This window comes from Chroicocephalus ridibundus, chromosome 6 (genome assembly GCF_963924245.1).
Source record: "Chroicocephalus ridibundus chromosome 6, bChrRid1.1, whole genome shotgun sequence".
Classification (NCBI taxonomy): domain Eukaryota; kingdom Metazoa; phylum Chordata; class Aves; order Charadriiformes; family Laridae; genus Chroicocephalus; species Chroicocephalus ridibundus.
This window is the reverse complement of record NC_086289.1, coordinates 2,665,229-2,683,762: the sequence shown is the minus strand read 5'-3', so window position 1 is coordinate 2,683,762 and position 18,534 is coordinate 2,665,229. Positions and strand designations below refer to the sequence as shown.

General features: G+C 39.1%; 1 protein-coding gene across 8 annotated transcripts in view; it reads left to right on the top strand.

The window, feature by feature from the left end:
• The window catches only part of PTPRE (protein tyrosine phosphatase receptor type E), a 108,725-nt gene extending 99,895 nt beyond the window's left edge, over window positions 1-8,830 (top strand). For all 8 annotated transcript variants that reach the window (XM_063338280.1, XM_063338279.1, XM_063338282.1 and 5 more), the window contains 4 exons: window positions 661-786; window positions 2,594-2,754; window positions 6,817-6,952; window positions 8,392-8,830. In XM_063338280.1, the coding sequence (XP_063194350.1) occupies window positions 661-786; window positions 2,594-2,754; window positions 6,817-6,952; window positions 8,392-8,466 (498 nt within the window). In that variant the 3' untranslated portion in view covers window positions 8,467-8,830. The remainder of the gene's footprint in view (window positions 1-660; window positions 787-2,593; window positions 2,755-6,816; window positions 6,953-8,391) is intronic.
• Window positions 8,831-18,534: the final 9,704 nt, after the last annotated feature.

Genomic DNA, 18,534 nt, shown 5'->3' with positions numbered 1-18,534 from the left:
GATATCACTTTTTTTTTGCCTTTCCTAAAAATGAGCTCTTGCTTCACTATGGGCCAGTGTGGGCCAATGTCGCTGCTTTTGCTTGAATTGTCTGAAAACCCACCAAAACTACTGAAAATTATGGTTTGTGAAATGGCGCGGTTCACATTAAAAGCACAAAATTTCTAGTGATGCCTGACATGGAACAGCTTTTGTGAAAACGTCCCTCCCTGTCGTGCCGGTATAAGCTCCGGTGGCTTATTCTGAACCTCTCCTGGTACATCGTTAATTAACGAAGAGGGTCCTGTCTACCCTCTCTGGCTGCAGTTTGAAGATTCAGGGTTCAACGCTGCAACCAGCGTGACTTTAGTGCTGTGAAATGGTTTTTGATGGTGGTTTTGGGCGGCTCTTCAACAGCATTGCGTTGCTTTCAGGAGTTACTTCTTTTATTCCAATCTATTTTAAAGCAGTATTTGCCACTTATGACTCCTAAGCCCTTTTTTTCTTAATAGTGTATATTATAGAAATATTTTATTACTGTATGGTCATTAGTCTCTCCATTACAAAGTGTTTAGGGCACATTTATTGTACTGTATGTCACCTCCTATCAGAGATTCATGACACTGTAGATAATTGGAAAAAAATTCAAGGAACTTTTACCATTCTCTCTCAATTTCGCAGGAAAAATGCTGCCAGTACTGGCCATCAGAGGGCTCTGTGACTCACGGAGAGATAACCGTAGAAATCAAGAATGACAGTCTGTTAGATGCCATAAGCGTAAGGGACTTCATAGTTACGTACAATCAGGTAATGTTTTTAAATTACATGAGATTTTTTTGCATTTGAAGGCATTTACAAATATGATTGTGTAACTTAAATGCTGGAATTTCTAGCAAAGGATAAATGTGGTTAATCACCACCCAACATTGTATATAACTTACATGAGACATTTTTGCTTAAAACCCCATGAAAATTTTGGTCAGTGAAACGTGTCCTAGATCAAAGCGGGGTGTGGGGGTTTTGGTTTGGTTTGGTTTTTTAATGTTTTGTTGTTGCTGCTGTTCATGTGTTTTCTCTCATCTCCCACATCTGCATAAAAGAAAATTTGATTCAATATTTTTAAATCCTATGAAGCATTTTAACAGCACGTGTGCTTGCCTCTGCCTACCGGTCTTCCTTCATCTTGCTCTGCCACAGGCATGATCCACTCGGAACTGGATCTTCTGGGCACGCACCTCTTCACCTACTGAATCATTTCTTTAGGATCTGATTTGCATTGCTCTTTCTGAAAAACAACAAAAAAATTACTTGCCATTAAGAATATAATTCATTTAACTACTTATTGCATCGCGTATAATCTGTCCACTTAAATAGCTGGCACATGCAAAGCAAAAGGACTTTAAATTTATAAAGTCCGCTGTATTGCCTGAAGAAAAAAGGTGGTGGATTAGGTGTGAAGACACACCGTGCTTCACCAAGCAGAGAGTCCTTGTCAAGGTGTTGACTTCTGTCACATTGGCAAGTATTTAAAACTCAAATAACAGCATTTTAGGTAATATCCAAACACTTGCACTCCAGTCCAGCATCCTTAGAAGGGTTTGCTGCTGCAGATCTAAGAAATGTGAGTAACTTTTGGATTGTGCCCGAGTCCAGCTAGACTTACATCAGTGGCATTTGAAGCAATGTTAAGTTAAAAGATCTCCTGCAGAGCTGGGGGGAAGGAGGACTGACCAAGCCTTTTTCCTCGTAATGGTGGCATCTTCCAGGCTTCCAGTACAGTGTCTTGAGACTTCACATCAGACTCCTCCACCAGATGTCCCCTATGGGCACGTTGAAAGCACCTGGCATCAGCAGAGACCTCATGTTTTCAACTCTTGGTGGTTTACAAGATGATATAATATACATATATAGAATCATAGAATGGTTTGGGTTGGAAGGGACCTTATAGATCATCCAGTTCCAACCACCCTTCCAAGGGCAGGGACACCTCCCACTAGACCAGGCTGCTCAAAAGATATCCTACATATCATCATGTAGTAAAATTGCCAGAATATCCATGTTGCATCCATACACTATGATAATGCAGTCATGGGAAAGAGCACGCAAAAATCTTGGAGTCATTAAAGTGAAGAGCCTTTGTGCATCCCGGCCCGTCTAGAACTAACTGCCTTAACGCGGGGTTAATAGTTATTGCGACTTTTAGGGGTGCTTTTAAGCAGCAAGCGTAAAGACAAGGCAAATAATTGTTACATTTCAAAATAGGAGGTCGTGTTGTGCAGCAATGGGTGCATTTCAGGAATTGGGTTGTTTTAACGGCATTTTGGATTTGGCCTTTGCGCGACGAAAGCTTTTAACCTCAGGATGAATAGTCTTTTGAGTGTATCCTTAGTACCCCCCAGTGAAACAGCTGTGCAAATCAGAAGGAAAACTGGCGGGGTAAATTATCAGCATAGTGGATGGGGAATTTAGAAACGACCAATATATTACGGACCAGGTTGAAACCAGCCCCCTCGACTATCGCGGTGCAAAATTTATGCTGGGAATGTTGAAGGTAAGAAGCGTGTTTCCATTTCGAAGTAACGCCTGGATAAACCCGTTGTTTGCGTGCACGCAGGGCAACCAGGAGAAGCAAAGCAGGCTCGTTCGGCAGTTCCACTTCCATGGGTGGCCAGAAATCGGGATTCCGGCGGAAGGAAAAGGGATGATCGACCTGATTGCGGCTGTCCAAAAGCAGCAGCAGCAAACGGGCAACCACCCCATTACGGTGCACTGCAGGTAGGACTCGCCTCTTCTCCCCACCATTAGCCACCCGGTGTGCTTTCCCTCCAGCCGGGCTGCTTTTACAGCGGGTTTCGTTTCTGAGGGAGTAGACTGCATCCTTTAAAAAATAAAGAAAAAAGAAAAAACTAGGGTTACATAAAGGATTTGTGACTTATCTTTTGCTAAATTAACATACATCTAATGGCTGGGAGGAAACACGTACCTTATTAACTTGCCATGTTATAATTTTGCACCTGAGTTTTGCTAAACGCTGTGATTAGGAAAGTAAAGCTGTAGGTTTATTGTTGTGGCGTGTAATATACCCCAGCAACACAGTGCTCAAATGTTCTCTTGGGACCAAAATGTTTTTGGTTTATACAAACTATCAGCAGAATAAAATATATCCCTAATCTAAGCAGGAGGCAAAATGTATCCCTGTCCTTGAAAGCAGAGAGAAAAGAGTATTTACATTAATGCTCAGAGCTGGCTTGGGGAGACTTCACACGTGATAACTAGAACATCTCTTTGTCCTTCCCCAAGTTTTTTTTAACAGTGCTTTTTTATTGCGGCTTTTATATTTTCTTTTTAAGAGGTATATATTGGTCTTTTCCTCTGTTTTTTTTTAGTTATATTTTTTCAATATGGGTTTTTTTATCAGTCTTTTGTCTTTTCCCTTTATGTACTACATGATGACTTAAAAAAAAAAAGTAGCAATAAAACTAGTATTCTGCCTTTTCATAATTCATAAATCATACCTTGCTTTTAAAATATTTTGATCTCCATAAATCGATAAAGCCTTTTCTGTTTTCTGGTCAATACAAAGTCAAGTTGTCAGGGACAGGGTCGGGAGGGGTTCAGAGCCCCCAGAAGAGAAGTTCCTCTGTTTTGGGTTGGTTTTTTAAATAAGTTACGGACCCCAAGGGGTCACCACCCCCCGAGGTGGCTGCGCTCGAGGGCGAGGGTGACATTTTGTGTTTGATTCTGCAATTTGACAATTTTTAACAGCCACTTCTTTTGGATTGCTAGGGAGTTAAAATTCTGAATGATAATGAAAGTGGGTAAAATATCCAGGAGTTCAGCCAGTAAAATAAGAGGTAAAAGTAACTAATGTCTTTGATGTGCACAAATTAGATATATCAAGGACTATCTGAGGTTTATGTTGCTTCTACTTTTCTGAGCTTTTAGACCTGCAGCTTCTCTGAAGCCTTAGCTTAATCGTTTGCCGTGCATTTGTCCTAGATCATTTTTTTCAAAATTTACTGCAATCATTATAAAACGGATTAAACAAGAAAATAAAACCCAAAGCATGCAACGTATTCTAGGATTTTTAATGTTGAGAATTCTCTCCTGTCCCTACTTGGCCAGCCTGTGCATCACAGCTTTTGAGTTACCTCAACTTCTCCGTCAAGTCATACTTGAGTCTTCAAATATAAACGGAACTTTATGAATAAGTAAACACCTGTCATGTCTAAGACTGATTTCTCAGAGCGTTCACATGAACTGTGAAAACTTCTGTTCATTTTTTCCAACTATTTACGAACAGTTTAAGGAGCTGCTAAGACAATTCTTAAGTAGAATCAAGACACAACCCTGAATAGTTTAGAAGGGTTTTGCGAATTGACTTGCCAATGGAATCCAAAGTGGAGCTGTTCTAAATCTGAACTCCCTTCCGGCGTGTGTCTGCAGCTGCCTTCTCTTCAGTTCGTGGCTACCTACGCGTTTTCTCTCTTCTTTTCTTCTGGGTTTTTTTTTTTTTGATTTTTTTGGTTTTTTTGGGTTTTTTTTATTTTTTTAAGGAGTTTACAGAAAGAGAATCATAGAATCACAGAATCGCCCAGGTTGGAAGGGACCTTTCAGATCACCGAGTCCAACCATCAACCCAACACTGACAAAAGCCATCACTACCCCGTGTCCCTCACCACCACGTCTGCCCGGCTTTTAAATCCCTCCAGGGATGGTGACTCCACCACTGCCCTGGGCAGCCTCTTCCAATGCTTGACAACCCTTTTGGTGAAGAAATTTTTCCTAATATCCATCCTAAACCTCCCCTGGGACAACTGGAGGCCGTTTCCTCTCGTCCCATGGCCTGTTCCTTGGGAGAAGAGCCCGACCCCCCCTGGCTGCCCCCTCCTTTCAGGGAGCTGTAGAGAGCGAGAAGGTCTCCCCTCAGCCCCCTTTTCTCCAGGCTGAACACCCCCAGCTCCCTCAGCCGCTCCTCACAGGACTTGTGCTCCAGACCCCTCACCAGCTCCGTTGCCCTTCTCTGGACACGCTCCGGCCCCTCGGGGTCTGTCTTGTGGTGAGGGGCCCAAAACTGGACCCAGCCCTCGAGAAGCGAGTATGCAAAGAGTAGTGCTGTGTTCCCATGAGACAACAAATATTTTTCTCTTGCATTTCAAATGCAGTTTAGTTTTCCATGCTTCCATACTAAAAATTCTTAAATTAATTAAAAAAAAAAAAAAACAAACCCCAACTTTTTTGGGCTTTAAGGATTCGCTAAAAGCATGTTTTCGGAAGAAAGGAGAGTGAGCCTAGTACAAGGAGCATTAGAAATGCAGTGGAAAGCAACGCATGCGTCTTCTAGCCGTAAATGAATAAGCCGCGTGGGTGACGACGTGTGTGTACAGGTTTATTTCATGACCTCATGCCCTCGTCTTTTGCCAGTTGCAGACCTATTCTGAAATGCTGGAAACCACAGGTGGCTACTAGAGATTAGCTAATGACAAATAAATCCGAACCCTTTTAAAAAGATTTTGTATTTGTCTTTAATCTGATAAAAGTAGCTGTCTAAAGGGAACGACACATCTCATACTTTGTGCCTCTTCATTTTTCCTCCAAGACTTTCCATGTATCCAGCTGAGGGTACGTGCGTTTCTACTTAATCTTTTCCTAAGGCCTGTGTTTAGCAGATTTTTTTTTTGTATTTGATAGAAATAAGGTAGAAGCAATGACAAGTGATTACAACTCACCTACTTAGCGTTAAAACATGTGAAAATTTTAAATTTAATAAATGTAGTGTTTGCGTTATTCAGCAATCCGGTGAACCTTCCACTCCCTTTTACCAATTGCCACTTTCCTAATCCCATTCTGGTTTCGGTAACTGTTCCCTGTCAAAGCCATTGGCTTTGCACAGCTACTGCTTGTTGTTGGTATCAAATAATCCCTAATTACTGTGATTAGGAGAGAGAAAGAAATCTCCTTTTTAGTTTTTTTTTTTTCTCTAGCGTTAGGCATAATAAACCAGACAATAATTACTGAAATATATTTTGATTCCATGGAATCATGATCTGAAACAGATATAACGACAAAATGCACTCAGCGAAACACACTGAAACAAAAGAAACAAGGTATTTTGCAGTAAATTAGGTTGCTTATTGTTGTCAAGGCAGAACACTCGACTTAAGTTTCTTGTATGTACCATAACCTCGTAGGTAGCCTTGCGTTAGTTTGTCCTGACGTTAATACATCTGTTAAAGAAGTGGCTTAGATCCTAAGAGTCATTAAAAGCATTACAGTCGGATAGGACGTCTTCCATCAAGTTGCTTTGGAGGAGGAGTAGTAGTAGTAGTAATAATAATAATAATAATAATGCTTTCATATCTGTCCACCGTGCAAAAGTATAAATCACAACCTACTGGAGAAGCCTGGGTTTGACGGCACAGTGCTTCTTTGCAATACAACCAAGTTTTGCAACGGAAAGTGTAAAGATGGTGTTCTCCCCCATCACGAATAGAACGGGGAGCAGGGTGTGGGAGCTCCCAGCGTCGTCTGGCTGGAAGACGACTGCAGCTTTGATTGGGACTCGGACCCAAATGACCGCAGCCAGCTCAGCATCTCCCACTTGCGTACAGAAGCTCTCACTAACGAGCCTTATTGGTTCCAACCTGGCTCCGAGCTCATTTCCATTAATTCTGGCTCCCTTCTAGCATAGCTGAGGTGACAAACTCAACTCCTACTCCCAACAAAATGAGTAGAAGTTGGCTAATAATAGTATTTGGCTATTCTCTATCGCTATTGTTTCTCTTCTAAGATTTTTTTTATGCTGCTGTATGTTAAGCAAATGTGTTTGCGTTGCAGTGCTGGCGCTGGAAGAACAGGTACATTCATAGCACTCAGCAATATTCTGGAACGAGTGAAGGCTGAAGGGCTCTTAGATGTATTTCAAGCTGTGAAGAGCTTAAGACTGCAAAGGCCACATATGGTGCAAACACTGGTATGATATTTAACAATCGGGATCCTTGTCAAAGGATGTGTGTTTGTAAATATTCTTGTGGGAGGAGAACAAAGGATTTTTTTCGCGGGTTGAAATAAATTATGTATGATGGCTCTGTATGAACAAGGTATTATCAGAAATCTGTATTTTTACAGATTGCTTTTATAGCATCTCTAAAAATACAACTTGGGTAAGCATTCTGTGTCTTTTAGGAGCTGGAGACAGTTAAACCAAAATCTTTTGAGTGTTGCAGGTGACAAAACATGACGCAAATGCCTTTTAAGCTGTGTATTAGTTGTCCTTTCCTACCTTCAAATGCCTGGGCTTAAATTGGCTCACAGCTGGTCACTGAAAGGGAGAAATGTCTTTGACTTCTTTAAAGTCATCTACAAATAAAATGTGCAGCTTTGTCCACACACTTTTCCCTACTGAGTAAGAACTTAGAAAATATTTTTTGACGTATGTTTTTTGAAAAATATGTAACAATGCTGATATTTCGTATTTTGATGGCAGCTTCCATTCTGTGGTTTGAAACTTCTTTAGAATCAGTAATCTCAAAACACCCTTTTCAGGTAGATGTTTTCTCCATGCTACAAATAGGAAGGAGGAGGTTGAAGAAGTAGAATTGGATTATCCACAGTCACGCTGAGACAGGGATGAAATATTTTTGGGGGGGTTCTGGCTCTGTGAGTTAATAATGTTAGTTAAGGGTGTGATTGCCACGGATATTCCCAGCTGAGCCTGCGGAAAGGCTTCTGCTAAACTCTGCTTTCCAGCGCGAGTGAATTCCAGATGCCAATTCCACTTATTATCGGCGTTGTTACAGATTTTGTAATGCAGCAAACCATGTCGAAGGCGTTACCGGCACGCCGAGATCGGGATGTGTCCCAGGTTTAGGATGCAGAGGAGCAGCCAGCAGAGGAACCTAGGCAGGGGATAAATACGCTGCAAGGGGAGCTCCGTTTCACACCCATGAATGTAGACTTTTTTTAGTGTTCTGGACATTTAAAGTTACATTAATAGAAGTTATATTGTCCCCTAGTTCCTGCGGTAAAGCTCCTAAGGTGGAGTTAAGCAGCCAGGCTCCCTGGGGAAGGCACAGGAGGAGTCACCTGCTTCAGCGTGAGCCGGGCAGCAGCCAGGTGCCGTAAACTGCTTAATTTAGATGAGGAGACAGGTCTAAGAATTGATCCTTTTTAAGACCTATGACCTAAAAAGCTTAAAGAAATCACTTTGACTGCCGAGCAGCAATGAGCCTGTATTTGACAAAAGAGCGAGGTATTACTGCTTTTATGTGAAACGTAAATAAAAATCAGAACGTACTGCTCCAAGTTAGACCGAGCTGCGTTTACCACTAGGATTTGCATTCCGTGAATTTCTCCGATGTAGTCGCCCGATGGAACCCCAGCCCATCTTAGTGTCTTTTTATTGTTTTTCAGGAACAGTATGAATTCTGCTACAGAGTGGTACAAGATTTCATCGACATATTTTCGGATTATGCTAACTTCAAATGAAAATTCCTGCCTTATTTTTTAATTTGTCTGTATAAATAGTTGTATATTCTGTTAATTTATTCCATGTCATTTTGATTGTTGACTTTACTGTAAATATGTCCTTGTGTTTGCTCTAAAAGTTGCGTTTGCTGTATAAAGTTATTTCTTAAATATAAATATCTTCTAAAGCGAAGTATAACGTTCATATACAGTATATCACTATAAGATGGTATAGAAATCTTTATTCTAAATAACAGTAAATTAATTCTTGAGGGTCTATTCCTTTGAATTTTTCCACTTCTAAATATTTATCAATAATGTTATCTCCCAGTTCTTGATACCTTACACAGGTGATTTATCTTTCAAACCAAAAAAAAAAAAAGAAGTGAATCGTGGTACATACGTTTAAACTAAACATGTTTTGGCTGTAAATCTTTCGTCGCTATGAAAATAGATGTTTATGTGGGGCCACATTCTGGTAACCTGCTCGTGCTTACTTGTCATTTATTTCACGGATAGTCTCATTAAAGGCAAAGAGACTGTTGGAGTGAAGTGCTATTAACGATTAAGGTGTCAGAATGTGGCCCTTCGTGTGTAATAATGTACAGCCCGACTGAAAAAAATGTAACTGCTTTTAAAGTCTGTTTTTAAGAACCTCCAGATTGATGGCAGTTCTGTTTTGAGTCCTACTGTCAATAAGATAAAATCAGTATAAATATCAGATTTGAGTTTTTGATTTAATGTAGCTTTCAAAGTCCATTTATTTTGTTCTTTCCTAAATGTGGCACCAGCTTATATCAATTTAGAAAGACTATAATGGGAGTTTACCACTATTTTGCATATCAGAAGAGTATATTTTGCAGCACTTGAACTTGTCTACTTGAAGAGGCTCTATAGCCGTTGTCAGAAATGGATATAAAGCTTCTCTGTACGCATGTGCATAATTTCCCACTTCTTTGAGAAAAGGCGAAAGAGATGAAGATGAACTCTTATTCTTTGATTCAACTCAACAGAATAATTAACGGTATTTGCTAAAATTTTGAAAAAACCCACATTTTTACTAGCAGTGTAACGCTAGCAATGTGACGTGTGTATCAAAAAGCTCCTCTACGTTCTTACCCTCCCAAATATATTATCAAAAAAGGAATAATTCCTTTATCTAAAAGGGATATATGATTGTATATATAGATATATTTTTAATGAAAGTACTACTGATAATATAATCGGTGAAATAAAGGTTAAAAGTCTTTATTGTAGCCCTGAACAAGATACGCTTGGGGGTTAGAAAATCCAAAAATCGCAGGGCATCCGAATGTTGAATAATTAAAAAGTATATCTTTTCCACTCTTTAAAATGCATATATGAATTAATGAGCACAAAGTATGCGAATATGTACTTTAATTACATAACTAATATGCAATAGTTCTGTCTTGTCCAGTTGGTTGGGGTTTTTTTCAATGCAAACATAAAAGCCTTATTTAAAATAAGCGACTTACACTGCTCGTTTCGCTCTTCTTCTTGCACTATTTTATCCCGTGACCATTTTTCATTTCCGATAACAAATAGCATTATTCTGTGTAACAATGCAAGGAACGGGGGCGGTGTTCATTCCTCTCCCTTCGGTTCAGACTGAACAGAAAAGGTGCAGTTGAGAAATTTCTAAGCACACTGTTGTGAACACTGCCGATTATTGCTTCTTGTCTTCCCATTGATGCACTTCTGTATTTATTTGTACAGTAAATTATGCACTTAAAAAAGATTGTTTAAAGACTAAACCTTTCTTGCGAGTTGCTGTTAGAAGATACGCTCGAGAGGCAGAAAGTGTCGAGTAACGGAAAAAAATGCTGACTAAGTTTACATTACTACTGCATGCTAAAGTTTTATCAAATTTTAAAAAGCCAAGAAATAAATTCGCTGTGGAAACCGATGCAGTGAGGTTTTCAGTATGATCATTTGCAGCACAGGGAGACTCAGAGAGGTTAAATCCCGATAGAAAATAATGCACAAAAATGCCCACCCTTTTCCAAAGAAGTGCGTTTTATGGTCCCATTAGATCCCGATGTTGGGATCTTTAGCCAACATTTGAAAAATAATTTATTTGTCTGTTGGGCAGCCTTTTGGGTCCCTCAAATAGAAGCGTGGATTGGGAGTTGCCTCCTCAGCACCGTGGCAACGGTGAGTGACGGTAGGTACAGCAAGCGGTAGGATGGAGTTAAGCTGAAACATCAAATACAAAGTGGGTACTCAGATTTTAGTTGCTAACTATGTAAAGATACCTAGGAGGAAAGAGAAATATCTATAATATATTTCAGAAGTCAGAAATATAGCTACGTGAAGACTTTTTTTTTTTATACTTTGAAAGGCTGGCTTTCCAGTGCTTGTGTTCAGCCAGTAGACTGCTCGTTGCAGCAGCCTGATAACCGGGGAGCTGTATCTTGGTATAGATATATATCAGTTTTCCTTTAAATTTTCCTATGTTGCATGGAATTATTTTAAAATGCCAAATAGTTGATTAGAAGTGGTACATTCTGATCTGTATGTGGTTTTGGTCACTATGTGACTTGACTGTCTGTTCTCATGTGTTAAGGGAGGTTCCAGTTCACCCAAGCATTTAAGCATTCGCTTTACGACATCTTTATTCCACAAACCATTTAAGTACCATTGGTTCTCTGTTCCTGGAGCAATCCCTTAAGTGCTTTGCTGAATTGGGCCTTAATGAAGAATGCATACTGTAATTACCAGTGTTTTTTAGGGTATTTTTACGTATATCCGTTTTTTAAACTTTTAAAATGAGCCTGACCACCTGCGTTCAGTATTTTGAAATGTTTTCATTTCCCCAGTACCATTTTTAATGTAAAGTTATTGAAACTTTTCTGTATAACCAAATTGTATTTAATTTGTCAAATCTTTATAATATATGTATGTATTATACAGTTTCACTATTATTATTTTCTTTTATTACATTTATAATTTGATCTTGCTGTGTTTTTAATGCCGGTGAATGTTGCTGAATTATTTGTATATGCAAATTGCAAGATCTAATACATTCTGATGCAAGAACAAAGCTTCGTTTTTATTCTCAAACTGCATTACTTTCCTTAAATCTTTTAATTTCATTCCTGTACTGTGTGTTCATTTAAATTAAGGATGCTAAAGGACTTGAAATCCATTATCGAGATAAATAGTTTTTCAGTACTTATTTGCAGCTTTTGGAAGTAATATTGGGTTTGGTGTCTGAAGCATTGTGCGTATAAAGCGCGTATAAACTCGTGATAGCAATCGGAAGGCCAGGTCTTCCCAAAGTGCATTAATAAGTAAGACCTGACAATTCAGAGCTTTGACACGACCCTGCCCATTGCAGCCTTCCCTTTTGGGTATGAATGCGGTGATTCCAAGTCTGGCCCTGCAATAGCTCAACAATAGTTATTTCTCCAGTATATTTGTACAGCGCCTGGCGCCATGGCTCCTTTGCTTCCAGCAAAGCATCAGAGCTGGGCAGAGCCGCGAGGAGCTGGGGTTGAGCATCCTTCGAGGGAGAGGGGGGAGTAAGGGAGAAGAGAAGGCTCTGGGGAGACCTTAGAGCCCCTTCTACTCCCTAAAGGGGCTCCAGGAAAGCTGGGCAGGGACTCTGGAATGGTTTTAAACTGGAAGAGGGGAGATTGAGATGAGATGTGAGGCAGAAATTCTTTGCTGTGAGGGTGGTGAGCCCCTGGCCCAGGGTGCCCAGAGCAGCTGTGGCTGCCCCATCCCTGGAGGGGTTCAAGGCCAGGCTGGACGGGGCTTGGAGCAACCTGGGCTGGTGGGAGGTGTCCCTGCCCAGGGCAGGGGGTTGGAACGAGATGATCTTCAAGGTCCCTTCCAACCCAAACCATTCTATGGTTCTGTGATTCATTGCAGGCTGCTCTGGGGAAGTCTGGGTCCCTGAAAGAGATGGGCTTTCCCAGATGGGGAGGGGAGGGAGAGGACAGAGAGCTCGCTCTCAGCACGCGGAACCTCTCTGTTCTGTTGTACCTGAGCTTAATAGTACTGTGCTACACCGCGGGATCGTACCAACATAAAAATACTGGCTTAACTTTCAACTGTCACCCATCATTAATTGAAAGCCCATTCTAGTTAACAGCAATTTCTTCATTCATTTCAGCAGGCTTTATATTGGACCTCATGTGCCAAAAATAATCAAGATGGACCGGTCTTGTAAGAAGTGTCAGGGGAGACGTATGTAAACCAGGAGTAACTATGCTGAATGATTACAATCCTAATGTCAAGCTAATGTCACTGAGATTTGAAAAGACTGAACGTTATTTGTCAAGTATGATTTAATGAGGTACGATTCATGCATCTGCCCCCCGTTTCACCTGGTGCACCTGACACCTAACATTTGGGAGGCACCTTTTCAGTGTAGGTAATTTTCTGATTATTTTTTCCAAACTTGTTTGGAAGAACTTTTACGTAGCATGCCCTTCTCGTGCGCTGTTCTAACATTCCAAGTGTTTGTGCTTGGTGATAATGCTGCTTTCAACCCAAGTTGAACCATCGAGGAGTAACTGTAGCAATGTGTTTGCCAGCAGTAACTTCACCAAAGTGTTGCTGTCTAAAGGTCGCAGCGTGTGGGTGCTGAAGAGGTGTCTTTGCTTCACTGAAAAGATAGATTTCACTGATCAAGAAGTTGCCTGCAGAGTTTTAAATACGGGGATACACCACACTGAAATATAGAGCCTTTAGGAAATTAGCATTCCGGAAAATATTGCTGTTTCTTACTGTGACACTAAATAGTACCAAGTTAAGAGTAATCTTTTCCATTATGTGTAAAAGCTATTAATTTTTTTTTTTTTTTTTTAATAATTCCGGATGAGTGGATAAAATATTTTGTGTGATTGGATTGTATACTTTTAGCAGATATCAAGCACGATTTGTGACCACTGAAAGTTAACTTTGTGTGAGAACAGACAGATGCCTCTGTGTGGTTTCAGGAAGTAGAAGAATCTCAACTATTAATCAGTTATTAATTTATCATTGGTTAATTTAAATCATTATTGGTAACCATAATTATTGATTACTACAGATCTGCACAATTTCTAGTGTAATAAGGTTCTGCCTAACAGTAGAGTAGAATCACCATTTTTAGATTATTTTCAAGCTAAATAACGGGGATTACAAACTACGAGATGAAAAATGACTTTTTTCCTGTGTTCACCTTAGTGCGCTTCCATTGGTCTGTTTCTGTATTAAAGATCAACAATAAAAAGGATCTTTGTTAACATACAGCCAATCATAGTGTTTTTATTAACAGCAAATCTGAAGTTGCAGAAAGGACTTGGAATCACTTGATCCTCGCCTCCTTCAAGCAGGTAACAGACGGCTGTTTAGATACTGTATTGAGGATAAAGTTTTCGTATTTGCCTCTAACATCCCGTAAAAAGAGATTTCAGGGAGAAGGTGACAGGATAATTAAGATCCAATGAGTAGAAGTGTTTTCCTCACAACCAATATTACTATATCTCATTTTAATGACAAATCTGTAACGAACAGAAGAATCGTAAGGCTTCACTGGGATACAGAAACAATACAGCTACATGGAAAGTATGAAACCTGTATCTTTTACAATCTTGTTTATCTATATGGATTCTATTTAATTACATATAAGAAACAAATTTTATAATTGTGTGCTTCGCCAGCGATTAATTTTGCTTGGCTCATCTGATGAGAATGTGCACATATTTTTTTTCCTACTTCTAAACATTACAAAGAAGTACCATAAAACCCTTGTGCTTCTTTATCGAGATTTTGCATTTCACACCTTGTGATGCTGAAGGTGGTTATGGTTTTAGAAACTCAGCTTTTAGAAAAAACACACTTTCGTTGTAAACTGTTCAAGAATCATAGAACCATAGAATGATTCGGGTTGGAAGGGACCCTAAAGATCATCTAGTTCCAAGAAATATATTTATTTGAATAGGTTATTTAAACAATATAAACTAAGCAAGATCAAAGACGTATTTATTCCGTATGGGCTGCATATGTCAATTCTAAGCTATGCTTTCCTTAATGTAGAAATTATTCAATGCATCAGAGAATTTTGCAAGCAATTGAACTTCACCATGAATGTTCTTCATCTTCGGTATTAAAGGATTATGTTGTAATGTAGATATTTTAATAAGAGCTTTCTTCTAATCATTTTTATGTATTTTCTGTGGTACTTTGCACAGAGTAGGAAAATTACTAAATTATTAATCAGGTTGAGACTTTGCCAAGGAAGTTCTTCCACAAATAATGTGTTGGTTTTTTTTTTTCCTTTCACCTGTTTCCATCACATTAGAAATTGTTCCAGGGTTTTCATCAGTGTCACATGCAAACTAGTTCTAAATGTTGAACAAAAGATCAGAGTTGTGACTTCATGCCCGTTGGGCAGACACAAAGAAAGCGAAACCCTACCAGTCTGGAAGAGGTTGAGAAGGAATTATTTAGCAGAGTTCCAATAGTAGCAGACTACGAAGCTGAGTTTGTGCTTGTGGTGGCAGAGATCTGCCCCCAGCAGCCAGGATGGGCCGCGGGACATGTCTTTTATGGTTCAGTACAACAGGCAGCGAGTGAGCAGCCAGATGGCTGGCCCTGTCCTGCTCGGGGTCTCTGCAAGAGAAGATTATGTTCCTGTCTTCTTGGAGACAGCAGTACTGTCTTAGTCTCTATGGGAAAAAAAAAAACCAACAAACAAAAACAAATATTATTTTGCTTTTACATTACTTTGCTTCAAAACTTCATACAGGTAGTTTCTAGTTGAGGTTTTTATGGTAACCTGTGGATCAAGTACAAGGTGTTTCCAAGGAAGCAGCACGCGGAATAGGTTTCCTCCCGTATTAAGAGTACTGTATACTTTGATAGAGGTTGATGTAATTTGCTGAATACAGTGGAATCTTGCCCTGGTCATAATGAACAAGCGTACAAAACACTAACCCTTACACAAATGGCAGATGAGCAGAAGGACTGAATGGGCAACGCAAAATCCCTTTGATGGTCACTTTTAGGATTAAAAGTGATCTGTTGAAGTTAATGGCAAACTTTCCTGGAGCAGGAATTGTGTTCCCAGATGAGAGAATTTTCACTGTTTTAGTATACAGAGTTGTCAGTGTTACGTTTCTTGGTGAGCAGGATACTTACATAGTATCTGAGAAGTTCTGTAACTTTCAATTGGCAAGTCCGTTGTACAGACACAAAGACATGCCCAGTCCCAGGTATGGACTACAAAGTATTAATTTACATTTAAAAAACGATGTATTTCACCATGACATTGTGTGGTTTGCTTTACAGTCATCTTTCCTGGCTTTGAAGCCTTCATGTGAAAACTGCCTATTAGAAAGCTGGTTTTCAAGATGAGCTTTGATTTTTTTTGAAATACAGAATTTTTTGCTTAAAAATATAAGTGCTTCACATCACATATAGAAGTTTGATCTTTTGCAATGTCTTTCCCTTAGTAGTTTGTTATGCTGTGTTCTTTCACCGTTTAAAAGAAAGAGAAATGTATTATTTCCAAGTATTTATTAAATGCGAATAGAAACCATTTTGGAAAATATCTCTCATTTGTTCATAAACTCACGCAGATTCCTCATACATAAAATAATCTGTCAAAATTAGGTTCTGTGTGTGAGTACAAGCATTCAAAAAATCTTAGGTGCAATAATGTGTCAGTGTAATAAACCATCATTTTAAGAGAGGAAGCCTCGTGCAAAATATTAAATTTTCAGAGATTCATCATACAATAACTTACTAATCTCTAGACTTGAGTTTACACAGTGTGAATAGCCTGAAGTATATATTTTTTCAGTGCCCAATAAAAATTCATGAACTAAATCAAATTGAGAACTCATCTGTGATGGCAGTGCAACTGAATTCATGCTGATCACATCTACATTAACACTTTATTGTTAGAAGTTGGCGGTTTAATCATCACTTTCCAGGTATAATTCTGTCTGAACTTTTTTCATTTTGGTGGTTCTAGAAGCAAGGCTTATCGTGATTGTTTTGTTTGTGCCTCCGTGCACTTCCTTGCTGTGTCTTCTGGATCCACTGCCCAAATTACAACTGCATTGAGGGGGTGCTCCTGTGTGTTCAAAGGTAACTCCGTTTTCTAAAAATGGGGGCTGGTGAGTGGTGACGGCCTTTCACTAATTCTAAAGCTGCTGCCTGAATTTAGTGCCTTCTTTACCTAATACCTATATAGTTTATAAAAGCCCTAATCTAGTAAAGGCTTTAACTGGAACTTGTGCTTTCTTAGACTATTGGTTAAAAAAACAGTAGTGATACAAATCTGTGAGAAATAAGCTGCATTCATTCAAAAACTTCAAAACTTCATTCAAAAGCTTCCAAACCACCTGTTCAGCAACTAGAACAAATGACCTTGTATAAGGATCTTCACATGAGGAATTAAGATGCTCATTTTTCTAATTCTCTTTATTTTGTTGTTGTTCTAGTGATTAGGGGCCTTTTTGTATTATCGGGCCACTGTCTTCCACTGATAACCCTGATCAAGTCCTGCAAAGTCTCACCGATCTGTACTGATGGATGTCAGTGAAGTAGCTTTATCCTAATTACTTGTTGGTTGGTCGAATAAGTTAAAAGTATCTAAACTACTAGCAAGGGGATTCAAGGACTGCTTTAAAATAAACTATTTTTCAACACATTTTTTGAAAGTTGACGTTTTTACTTCAACATGTATGCAGATGTATTTGTCAGCTTGTACTCCTTGTAAATTAAATGCTCACAGATACAAGTTAACCTCACAGAAAATTTAAACCTTGAAGAAAATGTAATTTTTTCCCTCCTATAGATCTACTGTTGCAACTATTTGTATATCTTCCATTTAAGAGAGCGCTGCTGCTCGTGAAGACAGATTTAAAGGCATGCTTAAAACCTTTATTATAACTTGTGTTTTCCTGTAAGTATTGCTGCGTTTGCAGAGACATTTATCACAAAGGATGTGACAGATTCCATGTGGTAAGTGCACTAATAAACCACTGCATGTCATGCCAGAATATATCATTATTGGCATACTGCATATTTTCTTTCTTTATTTTTTTTTTGTAAAATCACCAAGACCTTGACCAGACGACAATGCCCTTATGATGATAGCAACAAAATTGCTCTTTTGCCGTCCAGCTCAGTTTGATCAGGTGTGGGCTGGAAGAGACTGTCATGAATTAGGCTTTCAAAGAGTTTTACTGGTATAAACTGTTTGGTTTAGGTACATTGTTCAGGTATAAATAGGCTTGTAAAGACCCCCAGGAAGGATCTGACTTTAATATCTGTTTATTGGCAGTGATACCCACTGTTAGAATTATGATTTTGTCTGAATGTTTTACGTCTCAAGACAAGATTGTCCAGTAGCAAAAAGCTATTGTGACAAGCTGAAGGTATGATAACAAGGTCATGACTTAACACGCTGAATTAAATTAAAACCCCACCAAAGCTTATAAAACAGATTTCAGAGTAATTTAATTCAAAGGAAAAAAAAAAAGGCATTTAAAAAGCTGCTTACATCTAACTGTACCCACATCTAAAGTACCCTAAAGTCATCATGCCACATAAAATAGTATTTGAGGCAAACTAGATAATTAAATAAAATAGTAGCAATGTGAAAAGGAGTTCCACTTTGTGAAAGATTTGAATAGTAGAATTTTATCCCTTGAAGGACAAAAGAGTGGATGACCTTGTAAAAGGCCTTTCTCACTTTGTATCTCTTCCCCGCGCCCATGCATGCATAGAACTTTAACTTGGAATTAAGGTCACCAGATTCCCTATCTCAGTAATTCATATGTATTATAAAAGTTTAAAAAATTAGGCATCACTCAGCAACTTGTCTGTTTTCCCTTGGAGTTTCCTTCTTGGGGGGGAAACCATAAAAGCGTGATGTTGGGGTAGAAAGAAAGGAATTGAGCAAGGCTGTCTGCTGTAAATTAGTTATGGTGAAAATAAGGTTTGCTTCTTGAAGGAGTCTGGCAACTGAGGTGTTTTAGCTTTGTATGTCTTTGTATCCTAAAAGACAACAACCAGGTTTAAGTGTTGGTTACCAGTTTACGTTTGGCGGCTCATAAATAG